The sequence below is a fragment of the Meles meles genome, chromosome 14 (assembly GCF_922984935.1).
Source record: "Meles meles chromosome 14, mMelMel3.1 paternal haplotype, whole genome shotgun sequence".
NCBI classification, from domain to species: domain Eukaryota; kingdom Metazoa; phylum Chordata; class Mammalia; order Carnivora; family Mustelidae; genus Meles; species Meles meles.
The window spans coordinates 19,191,463-19,210,953 of record NC_060079.1 but is presented as its reverse complement, the minus strand read 5'-3'; the positions used below and the strand labels follow the sequence as shown (position 1 = coordinate 19,210,953).

Below are 19,491 nucleotides of genomic sequence, written 5' to 3'. Positions count from 1 at the left end.
AGAGTCAGTTATTAAAGGGGAATATAAATAATTTAACAATAAAAATAAATATCTTCTTCAGAATGAAATATAAAAGAGGCTCAATGTGTTCAGTAAACATCACTAGCAAAAGTGGATGCTAGCTGCCAACTTGAAGTTGCTGATGTTTTTTGGAGAGAGCTCAGATTCCCAGGTTATACAGTGTTCCCTCCCACAGACTCTGACATGTATATAAACTCTGAGCTCTCCAAAGCCCACTGCCAGTTCTCTTCGTGGACTAACTGCAACGGAGAGACTAAAGATGATTCCCTTCTTACCTATATTTTCTCTACTCTTGCTGGTTGTTGTTAACCCTGCAAATGCCAATGGCCATTATGACAAGATTTTGGCTCATAGCCGAATCAGGGGCCGGGATCAGGGGTAAGTCAGTGGTTAGGTTTTATAGATCTTTCTTTTTCTTTTTCCTTAGCTTGTTATACGTGTAAGTATCTTTAAAGTTCCTTAAATACACTGAGGTCTTTTTTTTCTTTCTACTTATTAAAAAGTAGTATGAAAAAGGAAAAAAAGGAGTATTCTGTGATTTATAGATGTTTATAGTTTAAATTTTAAACTTTAAAAATTACTGTCAAAATAATTTGCATGTAATTGCTTTTTTGCAGCATTATATAATTTTAACCTAATTGACTACATTTAACAGGCATTTCTTTATTATTATATTTATTTGTATTTTTATTTCCTTCCAAGAACCTGAAATGAGGTTTCCAAAATAAAAATATATGACTAGGGCTTTCATTATGTGAACAGCTTTGAAATATTCACATGTTGTTAAGGAACTTTTCATTTAAGTTATGTATGGAAATTTAAAAATGATTAATGTAACTAGTTCTTTGACTATTTTAAAGCATTTAAGAATGCTTTTAAATTCTGCATTCTGCAAAATTTACAAACATATTTCTTGGAATATATTTAACTACAACTTAGCATTTTTAAAGTTAATAGGAATAATTTAGTAACTTAACCAACCATTTATAATTTTTTTAAATGGATCTTGGCACTTCTTCTAATGTCTCAGAGGAATTTTCATAGTGCTCAAAAGTTCCTTTGCTTTACCGTGCAAATAAGACTTCCTATCTCTTTAAGAGAGAAAGACTTAAAATTCTGGCAGAGGATGTTCTGATCTACTATTTCCACTCAGAGAAATAGATTTTCCTTTGTGCAGCCATATTATTCAGTTAATTGTAGCACTCATTTCTTCTGTGATTGCTTACCTAGAAAATTACAGCATATTTTGTCTTTGGACCTAGTAAAACCTGTCTCTTTTCCTCTCTTGGTTCCTCATTGTTCCAGAGTCCATTGTTCCAGATTAGAGTCCAAAATGAGCACATTTGGTTTAAAAAGGGTCAGTTAGATTGGCTTACTATAAAAGTAATATGAATGAAAACAAAATTAAGTTGAACTTAATGCTGCTTGAATATTCCTACTAGATTAACTTTTGGAACACTGATGTTTGGATGTATAATTTCTTCTCTATTTTTCTCTCCCATAGACTTTAGTTTTTCTGATGAATCAGTATGCTTGGATCAAGAAGTAGATTTGTGCAAGACTAGAATCACATGTTTCAAAATTGAGTCCACATGCTAATTTCTTTTTTCTGAACCATCTGACATGAAGATATGAAAAAGTCATTGTCATTAGGACATTAACTTTCTTCTCTTCCCTGTATTCTAGCCCAAATGTCTGCGCCCTTCAACAGATTTTAGGCACCAAAAAGAAATATTTCAGCACTTGTAGGAATTGGTACCAAGGTGCCATCTGTGGAAAGAAAACGTAAGTCTCATCTTTTTCCTAATGCATCAGTCCCAGAGATGTCTATGTCTTTCCTTGGACATATACACCATTTTACTTGGAAAAACTCTCCCAAATTGCAAGCTTTAAAACAAAAACTGTATCATAATGTGAATAAAGAAATTCTCGCTGTATTTCTACCTCTGCTAGTGGACCTCTCATGAGTCCTGAATTTATGTGTCATGGAGGTCCAAAGGAAAAAAATCACATGGCGATGTATAGAATCAGTGTGAGACCATGGCATTTCTACCCTTGGTTTGGTCCTCTTTTTTGGACAAGACACTTAATCTCTATGCTTCATTTTATAAAAATAGTTACCTCAGTTTCCTCATTTTATTAAAAACAAAAAAGAGCCAGAAGAACAAATTGATCTAAAATATCAGGATTTTTGAAGCGCTAATTAATGTTGACCTACATGCTTGTGGAAATTATCTGAAATACTCCAGTTTACCTCAAAATTTTCATCAAAGCTTGAATTTGGAAAGAATTTAAGCTTCAACTCTTCATTTAATCCAGTTATTTCATCCCAAACTACCAGGTCCGCAGGGGTCCAACAGGTGTAAAACCTGTCATTACATATACTATTTCAGTAGCCAGAAAGACAATTACTCTTTATTTAGATATGTATTTCACTGATTAACTTAAAATAAGAAAATATTTCCATTACTTGATAGAAATGTGTATTGGTTTAATCAATCAGTAAGTGTTGGTAGGAAATTACAATCGTGGGCAAATAAAAGTTGAGAATTACTCATGTGGTCCAAGTTCTTCATTTTAAAGTGAAGGAGCTGAGTCATGGAGTAAGTTACTGCATTAGAAAAATTAGAGATACCATTGCTGGTCAAAAAAATAGTGCTTCCCATTGATTTGGACTTCACTTTCAATAAAAGATGGCTTGAGAAACAAATATCTGAACGAGAACCTGCTTACTACATCATCATTAAACTTCAGTCACCCTAAATAGGTGGAAGGATTGGGGGATTGTTAAAAACTTATTCCTAACCTAAAAATATTGGTACAAATACTAAACACAGCATCACTTAACTTCTTGGAGCTTTCATTTCTTTACCTGTGAAATGTGGATTTTATAGTTACAGTGTTTTGGGGGGGATGGTAGAATGATCTGACGAATGTGAAATTGCTAAGTAACTCACAATATCAATTGTCCTTAAATTTAAAGTACTTAAACAAATGGATATGTGTGGGTGGGAAAAGGAACTGTGACCAGATGCCTATCTAAAATGCATATGATTATCTTTATTTCCAGATAAAAATCATGTATTCAATGCATATAACCTTAGCTGGACTCTACGTCTCCGTGGTCACTAGATCTAGGATGCCACAGAACTTTGTTTTCTCTTCCTGTTCATTTGCTTACTAGAGTTTCACCTGATGATACTTTTTGGCCTAGACTTTATTCCTATTAGTTTGCAGACATCTGCTAGACTCGTGAGTCATTCACACAATTACAATGTAAGTCAGTGGTTGCAGTGATCTTGCCTATGATGCAAGCTGGTCCTCAGCTGGGAACTCCAAGGCTCTGGATTCTCTTGCCTTTGTTCTTCATATTCGTGGTTACCATGAGGCATATTTGGAATGCACACCAACTACATAAGGACCTGCTCTCTGAATTATTCGGGGGATATCTTTAGTATATCCTTCCTGAAAGTTAGGAAAGTATGATATAATCTCATTTTAACCACCTAAATATATTAGAGATGCCAAGGCTTGTACAAAGGTTATGCCAACATTCTCTCTTGTTATCCATTAAAAAAAAAAAAAAATCCTGCTTTGAAGGCTGGCTTTTTACCAGAAACATAACAGTGTCTCTTTTGTTGAATTATATTAGCTTATTTCTCCCAAGTAGCTTTGTTTTCACAAAAACATTTACATCTGTGCTCGGAAATAAATGTAAATGCTAGATATTAGTTTCAAATAATCAAATAAATCAATAACCTTGACAACAGGAATGCCTGTTTTGCCATCTGCTTGCAGCTGCTAAAATTTCCATAGACATCTTTAGGACTTTCTGTATCAGGGGACAGAAATGTTTGTCTTTTGGTTGAACAGTTGTTTTGCAGATTTGAAGGAAGTAATTGGGCAGGCCTAATGATAAACATGAATTTCCCAAGTTTAAGATAGTTCCTACAATATATATTGGCCGAATCATACAGTATTTTGTAGACTCCTTTCAGCTGGTATTTTCATGAGATTTTAGATAGCTAATCAGAAAATGAAGATAAATTTTCCACTTTCAGAGATGTACATAGTAATGATTTTTCTTTACTCTTGTTTTGTCCTACTAACCATGTGGGAAATTTAAGTTTTGTGTAGAATAAATGTTCTCCTGAATAAACCTACAGTTTGTTTTTCAAATATCAACTCAGATAACCATGTTGTTCAACTATCAGCTGAAATTGCAACTGATTGTTTTGGATTTTATTTCATCTGCTGTACTAGTTGTCTACATTAAGGCTAATCCTTGGGTCATATTAGCATGTGTTACAGAAATTTTTGTTACATTAACAATTTCCTCTTCTAGTCACTCTTTACTTCAAGTCAGTACTGTCAATATTGGACCAATAAATATGTATCTGATTTTTTAAATTGTTTACAATATATGCTAAAGTTAACATGTAAGAAATTCTGAATCAATCCTTCTGCATCCAAATATTCAAATTTATTTATATGAGGATCTAAGTAAATAAATTGCTTCAGGGGACATTTTAAGATTTGCATAAGACCCCCATATAGTTTCCTTATGTTTCTAATACCAACTATTCTTGAAATTATTTTAAAATTGATGAACAATTTGAAATTGGCATTTCCCATTTAATTTTGTCCATTTTTTTAATCTATTAAATCTTTGAGTCAGTTTTCCATGCCAGAAATTTTTTTCTCATTCATCTTTCATTTTTCACTGCATACATGTATATACATAAATAATGTTACATTGTACCTTTTAAATTGACATCAAGAAAATAGAGAAATGGGAACGTAAGGTCACAAACAAGACCTTAATCCATGGACAACCAATTAATAGACCTGGCTTTAATTTGAAAAGTTTATTTACAAACTATAGAGACCATTTTGTATATCATTAATAATTCTACTTTTTAAAAACTTGTTTTCGTTGTCATTTTTATCATACTAAGAAAAAGTTTTTCTTATAGTGTCTTTTTCTTAAATATATCCAAATTTTCTCATTCATTCACCTTTTTGAATATGATTATCATAACTAGAAAAAAACAAATAAATAATATCTGAACTACTTAATACATGTTTAGTTACTAAATTACAAGATAATCAGTCTGTAAATAATTAAATTGCATGACAAGGGATTAATCAATTAAAAATTATAAAATGGTCTGTATTTCCTCTTATAATATTCCCCATTTACAATTTTTGTTTTGTACATTCACCTTCATATTTCTATTGAGAGAAAACAGAGCATTATGTAAAATTTTAATTAAAAATACTATGCTAGATTTTGAAGTAGTCCAGAAAATGTCAGCTGGACTTTGCTAAAATGAAGATCAGGATTATATTTTTAATAAAGTAAGAAATAAAAGTAATTATGTAGATGATTTGAGGTTACTATTTTCCCACAAAACAGAGTAATACAAACTTATTTTAGATATATCTTTGCTGAATTTTCTGGGTTTTTGCCTTAATTATGCCTATATATAACTTAGTACACTTTGTTAACTTGGAAAAAAATAGCATTTCCTTGAATATTGTATTGTAGAACATTTTAAAGATTATATTGAATATGATCAAATTAATAATTCTACTGGCAATTCAAAAATAAAATATTATTTTACTTAGCAGTGGAATAGCTTTTATTGATTGGATTGGGTTAATGTATTTACTGATGTTTCTAGTTTCTCATAACCTTATAGTAATAAACATTTCTAACTATTTATAGTTTACAAAATTATTTCCAAAGCATCATTTTATTTGAGACTCACAACTAGCCTGTGAGTAGCTATCATAGCTACTACATCCATTTTAAAAAGCTGGAGAAACTGAGGCTCAAATTTGTCAAATTACTTGCTCAAGGTCATACATCTACCAAGGACAGAACTGGGAACCTCATTCATCTGCATTAAGATCCTGGAACTTTCTACAATGTCATGAAACTGTATAGAGAAATCAAACTAATATAAATAAACTTGATATCGGGGGAAAAAACCAAGAGTCTCATAAATCATGGCAATAAGTGGTATATTTTTGCTAAGATTATATGGAAATGAATTTTATGTAGTTCCCCATTTTAATACTAATTTTCTTCCGATATACAGGACTGTGTTATATGAATGTTGCCCTGGTTACATGAGAATGGAAGGAATGAAAGGCTGCCCAGCAGGTAAAATTTCAATTACTGAAATAAATGAGGAACTTGTCTTGTGTGAGGAAAAAGACTTGAGGTAGCTTAGCTTGTAGAGAAGCCAATGTGTGTGTGTGTATGTGTGTATTTAGCACCATCATAAATCCTGAGATATACCACCATCTTTGTGCTAATCATGAATTTTTCATGGTGACAAAGTACTAAAACATGCAGCTCATTCCGTGAAGGCTGGGCCATACAACACAAACTTGATCATAAATTTAAATTCAAATGAAAAAATTAAATGAAAATCCTCTCTACAAAATCCGTCTTTGACATTGTCTAGAAATGTGGAGTGGACTAGTTGGGAAGGCATAATTTTCTGTAATTGAACAACTCTGGTTTTATAACATCCCTCATGTTGAAACTTGGTTTTCTAAAATTGCCAACTAGAGAAAAAAAAAGTTAATCTAGTTCCTCTCTGAAATAACAGCTATTGAGATATTTAACACCAACCATCACATACTTCCACTAGTTACCCTTTCTTTCTCAATAGATTTCTCTTCCCTGAGCTAATCGTCCCCAGTTCTTCTAATATAACATAAACTTTGAAGCCCTTACCATTATGGACACCAATGCATAAAAATCCTCTAATCCAGTCATCTTTCTGAATGTGATTCTAAACTGGTGTCTGCATTCTCTGTGGGTCCCAGTAGCCGAGAGAACAAAATCAAGACAAATACTTCACTTTGGGGGGCCCCTGAATTTTGGTTCGTGTCATTGGTAACCAAGTCTTATCATTAGCTTGTAATGAATCTATGATCAATTACAATTAATTACAGTTCTTCCTATCAAGTCAGGCCTTTCTCTAGGATTTATTTTTTCAACTTGGGCATAAGGACACACATGGAGCTGTTATCTTTAACTTGTTAATTTTGACTCGTTTTCCTCATCTTTTTAGAGTCTTCTTTGGGGGTCTTGATTTTATAATTTATCAATTGTCACCTAGTCTTTATATATTCACAAATGTAATAACAATTTTTCCTATGATATTATCCAAATCATACGAGTTTTCAAATAAGATAGGGTCAAAAAATGAATAAATCAGCTGCATCAGTTTTCAGGTTGACATTCATATATTAATATTTCTTCTGAAGTTCAGGAGAAATATTCTGGAAGCATTTGATACTTCCATCTATTTCCTCCCTGAAATTATGCTGAAAAGAAGTAGGTCTACATATTTCTTTTAAAAACCTAAGTCTATAAAAATTAATATCCCAGTACCTAACAATATTACACCATTTAGGAGTTTAAGCCAACATGGAAGAAAATATTACCTTTGCCATTCTCAGAAGTGAGGAGCATCTCTTTTTTTCAGTGAATTGGAAATATTTGCTGATAATTATAGTTGAACTATTATTGACATAGCAGGAGTCACACCTACATACACTAATATGTAATACATAATGTTAATCAGGATAATTTAAAATTCATTTTTCCTCAACACAAAGGATATATGAAATAATAGTTTTCAATGTCGTTTATTATTTAGCTCTTAAAAGACAACTTTTTTGTAAAATTGATAATTCACATAATTTTATTGCTAAAATTATCAGTTAAATGTATTGAGGAATTTAGTAAAAGTTTAAATGATTGTGAAATAATAATCTTGAAATATTGTCCTAAGTAATTATTCATGTCTTCATTATTTAAGTTTTGCCAATTGATCACGTTTATGGCACTCTGGGCATCGTGGGAGCCACCACAACACAGCGCTATTCTGATGTCTCAAGACTGAGGGAAGAGATTGAAGGAAAGGGATCATTCACTTACTTTGCACCGAGTAATGAGGCTTGGGACAACTTGGATTCTGTAATTCATTATTTTTATTAATATAATTATTTTTATTGTGATTTCATTTTAACTGGTTTATTAACTTGGAAATAAATAGAGATCTTATATCTTTTTCGTTATACATATATGAGGATACATAAAAGAATGAGATATTAAGTATAAGGATGAAAGCATTTGAATATATCCATATATGGAATACCTCCCCAGTAGGTTCATAGACTAATTACAAAAGGCAAACCAAGGGTGGACTGAACTGAATAGAATAACTATTCTATTTTACTACTTTCCTCTTTCCTTTTGATTGGGAAGAAACATATTGAATTTTAGATGACCTATCCAACAGAAAGGTAAGTTAAGAAGCCTAGTGGAATTTAAAATTTATTATAAGTCATATTATAAATATATAAATAAGTATTTTAATTATATGTAAATATATTTGGCTGCTCAAATATTGACATTTATAAATATGTATGAATATTTAAATGAAGTATTATAAATAATGCTTTTAATTTTCAGACTTTTTGTGCATAGTCTATAATACACTAAATTTCCAATCTGTAAAACTGGTATAGAAACATATTCCTACATTCTACTTGATATGAAGGTGAATCGATAATTACGACTACAGTCAAATAATATTTAGTAAGGCAGGATCTTCTAGATATTATCTTGCTATATTAACTGTGTGGTTAATTGCTGCATTATGGAACTCTCTCTGTTGGTTGCCATTGACCTCATCTCTTAACCACCTTTCTGGGTCTTTTTGCTGACTCCTCTTCTTCCTTCACTTAATAATGAGTCTTACTAAAGTCTCTTCTGGGAATTAGACTCTGCTCTTTATATACCCTTCTCATGGCTTCAGCCATCACTTCAGTTCATATAACCATGAAATCTGTTTCTGTAGTTGTTCTCCTTGGAACCTCAGGAAAATATTTCTAATGTACATTTTAATACTTCTCCTTGGATACACCACTTAATATTTCTCCTTAGATACATCACTTCATCTTTAAACAAAAAGTTATCTAAAACGTGTGCCATTTTCTTTCTCCCCACAAACAACTGCTTTTCTGTTGCCTTTTTTTTCCATAATTGGCAGTACCCATCTTAAGTGTTTAGACTTGAAAGTGGTGAGTCATTCTCCTCCTGCTCTAATTCTTAACTATTGTTAGTCATCGATGTCTCATGTTTCATCCTCCTCACTAATACCTTCATTTTTGCTCTACATTTTCACAAGATTAACATTCCCAAAGCCCAGTCTAATCATTTTATTCCAATACAACAAAATCTTCAGTGGCTCCTTGTTGCCAGTTTACTCAGGCATTAAAGTCTTCCACATTATTGTCCCACACACTTTTCTAAAATTCCTTCTTAATGTTATCTAAGAAACATAAAGTATATGCTAACCAACCTGAATAAAATCTTCTCTCCCAACATTCAGCCCTGTATCAGCAACTGGACTTAAAATGATCACTACTATTCCTACCCTATCTACCCTTTAATGCCTATCCCCAAGCCTTGAATAGCTGCTTTTTCTCATTTTACCCATAGTGCAATTATAAGTATTTTAATGATGAACTGCAATAAAATAAACTTCTTACATTTCAATTTTTCCTAGGATATCCGGAGAGGCTTGGAGAGTAATGTAAATGTTGAATTACTGAATGCTTTACATAGCCATATGGTTAATAACAGAATGTTGACCAAGGACTTAAAAAATGGCATGATTATTCCTTCAATGTATAACAATTTGGGGCTTTTCATTAACCATTATCCTAATGGGGTAAGTTTCATGAATAAAAAGTACATTTCAGAGTAATATCACCTTTAATTTTGTCTATACCTTTTATATCATGTTCACAGAAATAATAAAATGTTAGTAAATGTAAGCACTATATTGTGCTTTTCCCCCATATTTAGAGCATGCAAATTTCTAATTCAGTGGCTGACTTCTATAGAGAGTGGTTGTGAGGAGGAAATTAAGTTCACAGTTCATTGACAGTAGACTTAGATGTCCTTAAAAAAAGGAAATTTTAGTAGTTGATGTGTTTGAAAAATAATAACTACAGAAAAATAGTAAATAAGAATTTATCAAAGAATATCAGAGAATGAGTATTCCTTTATTTACACTCTAGCTACTATACTGATTTAGGTTCTTCTGTGTGTAGCTAAGAGCCCTTGTGGGAAACTTCCAACAGGGTCATAGGGCTCTTCCAACAAATTTCCAGGGTTGAAAAGGGTCAGTGATGAGGTAATAATTGGGAAATTACTGGAATAGAACTGATTATATTTGTGCAATAACTATTTCTCTCTTTCAGAACTTACTTTAGGACTGATAAACTTTTTCATGTAATTCACTGACCTGCAGTTGAAACAGTTTATGACTATCTCTATAAAAGGAAGAGAAGGGAAAAAAAAAAAGCAATAACTCAAATGAAAAAAATGCTTTTTTCCCTTATTTTCTAGATATATTACGTGTAACTGGACTGGGTTTTCAACTGGTCCTGTTTCCTCTTCGTTTCTTTTTTAGACAGAGTGATATATGTCTTTATCCTCAACATTTACATTTAGAATGTTGGCTCCTTCATGTTATATTTACTAGTAGAAATGAAAGATAGATAATGGCCTTGCTGTCTCAGTGGTCAATTGATGGCTCTGATTTCTGCATTTTGATTTTCTCAAATAATTACAGGTTGTCACTGTTAACTGCGCTCGAATCATCCATGGGAACCAGATTGCAACAAACGGTGTTGTACATGTCATTGACCGTGTCCTTACACAAATTGGTACCTCAATTCAAGACTTCATTGAAGCAGAAGATGACCTCTCATCTTTTAGGGCAAGTACAAGAAATAACAGCAGATTGTCTTGCTGTTTATTGTTATCTGGCAGAAATGTAACAAATATATTTCTTGAAATGAAAAGAGTTTTATTCTACATGGAAGAAATCATCCCATATGACATAATAATACTTGTGTGGACATGATAAATACCCAATAGTTAGTTATGTGCCCATAGTGTATTCACTGTATTTAGTATGTGTCCATCTCAGTTATATGTACTGCTGGATATTGCTAGAGTCACACAAATATGGGCAGGATTCCCATTCTGACAAACAGGTTTGAGGAAACTTGGAAAGGATGTAGTTTGTTGTGCCAATAAATCATGTTTTAAAGATCTAACAAGAGCAAACTTCTATAGTTTTCTACAGAATCAACTCCCTCATGACAGTCTAGGTTAAGTGTGTTGTGATTTTCTTTTGGATCTGCAACATGCAAGCCTCTAACAAGCACATTTGTGTTTCAGGCAGCTGCTATCACATCTGATATACTGGAGTCCCTTGGAAGAGACGGTCACTTCACACTCTTTGCTCCCACCAATGAGGCTTTTGAGAAACTTCCACGAGGTGTCCTAGAAAGGATCATGGGAGACAAAGTGGCTTCTGAAGGTACTAAAATGTTCTCCTCTCTGAGAAGCCTCCCAGAATTCTAAAAAAAGAAAATTAAAAAAAAAAAAAAAAGATTAAGTCATGCCCATATTATCAGCTTTGATAAGCAAAGGCAGAGAAAAACTTGTGTTCTGAAGTGGACTACAAAATCTTAAAAAAAAACAAAGCCTTTGAAAGAGTCAGCAGAGTAATTAAATAATTAATAATTAATTTTAAAATAATATCATAAAGATCATATTCTTTTTTATTGCTTTCAAGTACATAAGTAGCAGGCATTAAAAAGGATTTAGCCATGGTTTAAAAGAAACATTAGATTATCAAATTTTAATATCATACATGTATTACATAATGCTTTTCATTCTAAATTTATTCTAAAATGTATAATTAAGTTGATAAAATTACACGGTTCTCTTGGTCTCTTATTTATTTATACATAGAATTTGGCTTTGTTCTAGTTTCCCAACTATTTTCAAATAGATTTTATGTTGTGAGGAGTACATTTAACTAACATTTAACCAATTTAAAATGAGAAATTTTGATGATACAGATATAGAGACAATACAGTTGAGGGACAGAACCTTTCAGATATCTTCCAAGAAATCATCTTTATTTTGGCTACTCTCCAGATGTTTTCTTTAGGGAATTATTTGTCCTATCCTCCTCCTCCATTAAACTCTTTATAAATCATATGCAGCTATTCTGTTATGAGTGGCTTATGCAAGATGCTGCTTGGGTGTTTAAGAATAGGTATCTCTAGTAAATACAGGGATCATTCTTGTTTTCATGTCAGAAATTACTTTCTTGGATGGTGGAAACTTGCCCTAACACATTTTCTAAGCACTACACAAATCATTTCATCCAACTGATCTTCTCTTCCTACTTCCTACTGAGCTGAGCTATTTCTATTGAATAGTTCATACAGTTTGTTGAAAAAGCGTTCCTAGAACTTAAACAATTTAAAACCCTTCAATCAATACTTAGGCCTTTTTTTTTTTTTTTAAATACTTAGGTCTTATATGTATTCTATTTCTTAGGAATTCTCAGGTCCACAGTGAACCATGTCTTTAAGGGTTAAGTGCAATTTCTCTTGATCTCAAAACTTGCTGTATTTCATTTGTCCTCCAGCTCTCATGAAGTACCACCTTTTGAACACCCTCCAGTGCTCTGAAGCTATCATGGGAGGAGCAGTCTTTGAGACTCTGGAAGGAAACACCATTGAGATAGGATGTGACGGTGACAGCATAACAGTAAATGGAATCAAAATGGTGAACAACAAAGATATCGTGACAAACAATGGTGTCATCCATTTGATTGATCAGGTCTTGATTCCTGATTCTGGTGAGCAACAGTTTTGGATTCTTCCACCTGCTACTGTTTACCAGTTACGATGCACATGACTAAATCCATGAAGAGTGAATGTGTAGCATAAGGAAGGGCATGCGAAGCACAAATGCAGGATAGTGAACTGAGTACTAGGTAGCCTGTGTAGCCACGGGCTCCTGGGTAGCATGGAACTTCCACTTTCCCGGGCTTCTAACACACAATATTTATAAAGGCTCTCTCACAGTATCATAGTTTTTCTTGAAAGTGGAATGACAGATCTAATCAAATGGCCAGCTTTGGATAAATGAAAGAGCAAGAGCAGAGAAAGGTGGGACGTGAGCAACAGAGAATTAAAGACAATGAAACTAAGAAGCCGGAAAAATACTTTCTTTTTAAAATCTCTGTGGTTATCAACCCCCCAAAGCAGTAATCTGGAACTCTTACTAGGGAAGGGTAGGATATCTTATCACATTGTCATTGCAGCAAATAGCTTATAGAGAACAGCCAAGAACTGATTTACTAATTTCAGGATGATAATAATAACAAAGATGACATTGTTGCGATGGTGATGGTTTACTTTACAGCCAAACAAGTTATTGAGCTGGCTGGAAATCAGCAAACCACTTTCACAGACCTCGTGGCCCAGTTAGGCTTGGCATCCGCTTTGCGGCCAGATGGGGAATATACTTTGCTGGCACCTGTGAATAATGCATTTTCAGGTATGTACTGGACACTGTCATTCCTACTGTCCCTCCCCTACCAACCCTCACACACATTTTTTCTTCACCATGATTGTTTGCATTAAGGAATAACTGACATTTTACAAGGTGGTGATTATTTCTTTATTGACTACACATTATTAATACTATGTCGTCTCTATTAAAATGTCCTTCATTTAAAAACATTTCATTACAGGGGCACCTGGGTGGCTCAGTGGGTTAAAGCCTCTGCCTTCAGCTCAGGTCATGATCTCAGGGTCTTGAGATCGAGCCCTACATCGGGCTCTCTGCTCAGCGAGGAGCCTGCTTCCTCCTCTCTCTCTGCCTGCCTCTCTGTCTACTTGTGATCTCTGTCTGTCAAATAAATAAATAAAATCTTTAAAAAAAAACAAAAAACATTTCATTATAATAGATAATAGCCTGCAAGGAGTAAAAGTTTGTGATAAAGGGTATTCAGTTATTCTATGAATCTATTCATAATTCCAATACACACAAGGGATGTATTAGTAGATCTTAAGAAAAATTAATCTGATTTGTTTATTTAACACCAACACAATATTTAAGAATAAATAGTTGTATTTTTCATCTCAAAATTTGATATAAGGTGTCAAATTATAAATAAATAAAAACAAGAGACTATTTTATTATACATTTCTATATCATGATGTAAACTATTATTATAAGTACTTTATCTACTAGCTGCTCTTCAAGGATGATGTTTAGATTAATGTAACCTGCCACTTTTTCTAGAAAAGTGATTTCACAAAGACATATTTAAGTTGTAAAGCAAAATTTAGTAATTAAAAAATAAGTATTATTTTAAAAACATTTTCCCAGATGTTAAATTGTGATGCATAAAATTATTAATAAAAATTCAAATTCCTAGAAATGCCATTATTCCTCTTTGTAATAACTGTTAGGATGGTGAATGTGTTTTGATTTTCTCTTCAGAAGTAACGATGAATTTATAAATGATTTGTCAGTAATGTCATGTGACCAGTGTATACCAAGTTCTCATAAAAATTAGAATAATGTTACAGCCAGGGTGCCTGGGTGGCCCAGTCGTTAAACAGCTGCCTTTGCCTCAGGTTATGATCCCAGCATGCTGGGATCAAACCCACATTGGGCTCCCTGCTCTATGGGAAGCCTGCTTCTCCCTCTCCCACTCCCCCTGCATGTGTTCCCTCTCTCACTGTATCTCTGTCAAATAAATAAATAAAATCCTTAAAAAAAAAAAAAGAAGAAGAAGAAGAATGTTACAGTCATTTGATCAAAGAGCTCACAGAGTTTCTAATTAGTGCATGGAATTTGTAGCCTTGAGCATTTAGTTGACTCATATATTTTATGAGTGCAGAATCTATAATATCCATAGTATTAGGGATTATCCATTTTCATGATTTTTTTCCTATCAGGAGGAATTTTAATGTTTTCTAAGTAATCCTTTTTCTTCATGAATTTATTTATAGATGATACTCTGAGCATGGATCAGCGGCTTCTTAAATTAATTCTGCAAAATCACATATTGAAAGTAAAAGTTGGCCTTAATGAGCTTTACAATGGACAAAAGCTTGAAACCATTGGAGGCAAACAGCTCAGAGTCTTCGTCTATCGTACAGTAAGTCAATCAGAAAAAGATAAAATATCTACATTGGCCTAAATGTCAAATGACATTTCCCTGACTAAGAATATTATTAAAGCAGATGTGTCCAGAATTTTATTAATGTGGTTTTAGTAATAGTAAATAGTCATAGGAAGATCGGGAACTGAGTAATGTATGAAAAGACTATGAGGAAGGGTGGCAAAAAGTGCTGGGTATTAACAATTCAGATAATTTGCATTTGTTTCATTATCTGTTCTAAAACATTAATTATTTCAGTTCTAGAAATCATAAAACTCCTCTAAAATAAGCTTTTGATTTATGGATTCTTGTAAGTTTACAAGGTAATTTTTTATAGACATCTAAAGATCTCTGAACTCTAGGGGCACCTGGGTGGCTCAGTGGCTTAAAGCCTCTGCCTTCGGCTCAGGTCATGGTCCCAGGGTCCTGGGATCGAGCCCCGCTTCGGGCTCCCTGCTCGGCGGGGAGCCTGCTTTCTCCTCTCTCTCTGCCTGCCTCTCTGCCTACTTGTGATCTCTGTCTGTCAAATAAATAAATAAATAATCTTAAAAAAAAAAGATCTCTGAACTCTAGAAAATAGTTCTAACATACTTTATCTGAGGAACTATTTCTAGAAAATATTGTTTATGAAAATTACAATGCAAGTAGTGGTGCCGTTCAATTTCTGTCCAGGCAACAGATGCCTCTAGAGCTCAGAGATTTTACAGAAGTCAAGTATTACCTGATACAACACACAGCAGCTGCTCACGATGGTTCCACAATCCCAAGACACACATTTTATAGGATGTAGGAAATTGGCTGCATATACATATATTTGTTCAAAAAACACTATAACAAAATTAATAATGTGACATAATTGATAGAACCCTATAGTCAGGAAAATATAGTAAATACCTGTGAAGATCACAAAAGGCACTGCAGTCAGGGAACTTTATGGTTAAAGAGGGTCCTAAAGAGTTAGGGAGTGAAAGTTTCTTAAAGAGGATGTGGAAGAATGGTTCAAACCTGGAGAAGAATGATGAAAAATACAGACATGGAATTCTATGGAATTTTTGTTATTTATGGATGAAACTACCTGTCTGACACATAGGGTAGTTAACTAGTAGTAGAAAACCTGATTGAATAAGTGTGAAGTCAGATTATGCCAGACCTTAAAAAAAGAAGTGAGATGCTATTTCCTTTGGCCATAGAGGTCAGGAGACCTCTTGAAAGAGTCAGTCCATTAACTCAGTTTTGCCTCTGCTTCCACATAGGACATTTCAAGTAAGGAAATCGACAGTTGTATCTTTCCCTTCTTTGCTAGGCTGTCTGCATTGAAAATTCATGCATGGTGAGAGGAAGCAAACAAGGAAGAAATGGTGCTATTCATATATTCCAAGAAATCATCAAACCAGCAGAGAAATCCCTCCATGAAAAACTAAAACAAGATAAGCGCTTTAGGTAAGCCAAATCGTTTCACCCCCACCAAAAACAAACAAACAAACAAACAAATAAACAAAAAACAACAAACAACAAAAACATGAGAACTATTGACATAGTTTTGTGTCACAGTATCCAAAAAGCATTCAATTATTCAGTATTGCTGAAAATAGAATTTAGAATAAGAAGTCCATGGAAATGTTTTCAAAACTGAAATATGTTCTTAAGAGTATTTTGCTTCCTGGTGCACCATAATATGATTTGGTGAGGGAAACAACATAATACATTGGCCTATTCCTTGCAATTTTTTTTTATATTTAAGTTTTTTAAAAAATGACAGTAAATACTAGCAAATACTATTTTGTGGAACGTTAAATGAAAAACATACACTTCTATTTTGTTATGAAGTGTGATCTTGTCAAGTTTTGTAAGATAAAAATTTAGTTTAGGAAATTTAAAAACCATATGTATACTTAAATAATTTCCCCATGATAAAACTTTCTTAACAGGTAAATTGCATTTGAAACATAAAAGTGGATGAATAGGGGGGCCTGGGTGGCAGAATCAGTTAAGTGTCCAACTCTTGGTTTTGACTCGGGTCATGATCTCAGGGTCGTGAGATCGAGTCCTGCGTCGGGTTCCGTGCTCAGCACAGAGTCTGCTTGGGATTCTCTCTCTCCCTCTTCCTCTGCCTCTCCCTCACCTCCTCAAATAAGTAAATAAATCTTAAAAAAAAAAAAAAAGGCATGAAAATTTCTCATGCTTTCCACTGTAAGTGAATTCTATTCTATTCCATGCATACCTAAATCTAAATCTAACAGAATAAATTGTCTTTCCTGCTTAGTGTCTTCCTCAGCCTACTTGAAGCTGCAGACTTGAAAGAGCTCCTGACACAACCTGGGGATTGGACTTTATTCGTTCCAACCAATGATGCCTTTAAGGGAATGACAAATGAAGAAAAGGAAATTCTGATTCGTGAGTAGAAATGAGTACCAGATATTTGCCCCTAGAGTTCAGGATCTCATTTCTTCCTCAAGCATTCCTGCCCAGAAATCAACCTCAAAAATGTCCCCTCTTTAATACTCAAGTCTAGCCTCAGTTTCCTTTAATTCCACTGGGAATATGTGGAAGGTCACTCATTAATATTCTTAATTAACTGCTTGCTGTCATGATTGCAGAGCTAGATGTTCACTTATGGTATTTCTATTAAAGTCCACACAATTAGATGGCAAAGAAAGTAGTCACAATCCCCAAAATAATTTGATTTTCCTTCCTTTCAGTAGGTTGGCTAATATTTTGATTGAACAGACTGAAATGACAGTTTTGACATGGCATTGATAGCAACTTGAGAGAACAATGATATGATGAGAAATTACAGTGTGGAAAAAACAAAGACAAAGAAATATGTCTATCCTTAGTCTTTCCAGCATCAAACTATCAAAAAATATAACGTGTTATAAATATACATTTCCCCCAGGTGACAAAAATGCCCTTCAAAACATCATCCTTTATCACCTGACACCAGGAGTTTTCATTGGAAAAGGATTCGAACCTGGTGTTACTAATATTCTGAAGACCATACAAGGAAGCAAAATATATCTGAAAGGAGTAAGTTCTTTAGAATGAATTTAGGATAGCATTCATCTATTTTTCAATTATCTTAAAGTTAATTTTTCATTAATTTCTCATTGACATTATCTCTTGTTTTGATAGGTAAATGATACACTTCTGGTGAACGAGGTGAAATCAAAAGAATCTGACATCATGACAACAAATGGTGTCATTCATGTTGTAGATAAACTCCTCTACCCAGCAGGTTGGTAATTATTGAACTCATGAATGAATTAAATCTTTTTCAATAGAAACCTAGACTTTTATTTCATACTTTCTTATCAATATTCATCTAATCTTCCTCTTCATAGACACACCTGTTGGAAATGATCGGCTGCTGGAAATACTTAATAAACTGATCAAATACATCCAAATTAAGGTACAGAACATTATTAGGTTGTTTTGCAATGTGCTGAACAGATATTGCAATTTTAACATAAAAGACTAGAAATGTATAAATAAATAGGTAGATGTATGCTAGACACGGATTGCTCTTTGTTGATTATGTACCACTGGCCTACCTGTGAATAAATGACATAATTTCTTTATGGTTTTATTTAACAAATATCTATTAAAAGCTACTTGGGCCCAAGCAGTGTATTAAGTGTAATGGGAAATGTAAGTTGAATCAGAGATGGCCCTTTATTTAAAAACTTACAGTCCAATTGGAAAGAAAAGACACAATGCTAAAAAAAAAAACTATAATCTTAAATACCTTTGCTACAGAATAAAAGGTAAAGTATTTACTTGTAAAAAACCATCACTAATTCCAGAGGTTACAGGTAAAAAGGTGTTCTGCTCCTCTGTCCTTGTAGGGTTAAGGTATGAGAAAACATATGAAATACTATTTAAAAACCTATTTCACTTTAGGTTAGCTATTTTATAATTTTTAAGACTCTGAGTAACAAACTGGTACTTTTTATGCCATCTGGGCCAATAACAGGATATTGCAAAATGAATTAAAGTGGTGCCATAATTTTGTTAATAAAACTACTAATTTTACATTACTAAATACAAATATTTATTTTCAGTTTGTTCGTGGTAGCACCTTCAAAGAAATCCCCATGACTGTTTACGGTAAGTATATAAAGAATATTTGTCACATACCAATGGCAAGATGTAAAAAAAGAAAATACAATAATTTTCTTTGTACTTGGAAGCAGAAATTATTGATAATCTGGTATTTAGAATTCCGAACAAAGACAAATTTCATCCCACTTGAAGCAGGCTTAAGGTCTGGATGAGACTTCTCAGCCAGGGCCATACCCTTCAGATCCTATGAACTAAACTGAACTTCCCCACTCCTCAAAAAATCAGGAATGATAAGATATGAGAATAGCAGTAAAAC

General features: G+C 33.4%; 1 protein-coding gene across 8 annotated transcripts in view; it reads left to right on the top strand.

The window, feature by feature from the left end:
- Window positions 1–232: 232 nt before the first annotated feature.
- The window catches only part of POSTN (periostin), a 33,755-nt gene continuing 14,496 nt past the window's right edge, over window positions 233–19,491 (top strand). For 5 of the 8 annotated variants that reach the window (XM_045978262.1, XM_045978260.1, XM_045978257.1 and 2 more), the window contains exons 1-16: window positions 233–399; window positions 1,708–1,806; window positions 6,129–6,193; window positions 7,869–8,026; window positions 9,624–9,788; window positions 10,698–10,844; window positions 11,312–11,453; window positions 12,579–12,791; window positions 13,361–13,495; window positions 14,962–15,110; window positions 16,417–16,553; window positions 17,377–17,507; window positions 18,010–18,140; window positions 18,246–18,348; window positions 18,455–18,522; window positions 19,175–19,220. In XM_045978262.1, coding sequence (XP_045834218.1) covers window positions 281–399; window positions 1,708–1,806; window positions 6,129–6,193; window positions 7,869–8,026; window positions 9,624–9,788; window positions 10,698–10,844; window positions 11,312–11,453; window positions 12,579–12,791; window positions 13,361–13,495; window positions 14,962–15,110; window positions 16,417–16,553; window positions 17,377–17,507; window positions 18,010–18,140; window positions 18,246–18,348; window positions 18,455–18,522; window positions 19,175–19,220 — 2,008 coding nt within the window. In that variant the 5' untranslated portion in view covers window positions 233–280. The remainder of the gene's footprint in view (window positions 400–1,707; window positions 1,807–6,128; window positions 6,194–7,868; window positions 8,027–9,623; window positions 9,789–10,697; window positions 10,845–11,311; window positions 11,454–12,578; window positions 12,792–13,360; window positions 13,496–14,961; window positions 15,111–16,416; window positions 16,554–17,376; window positions 17,508–18,009; window positions 18,141–18,245; window positions 18,349–18,454; window positions 18,523–19,174; window positions 19,221–19,491) is intronic. The other 3 variants (XM_045978263.1, XM_045978261.1, XM_045978259.1) reach the window with 1 other exon arrangement.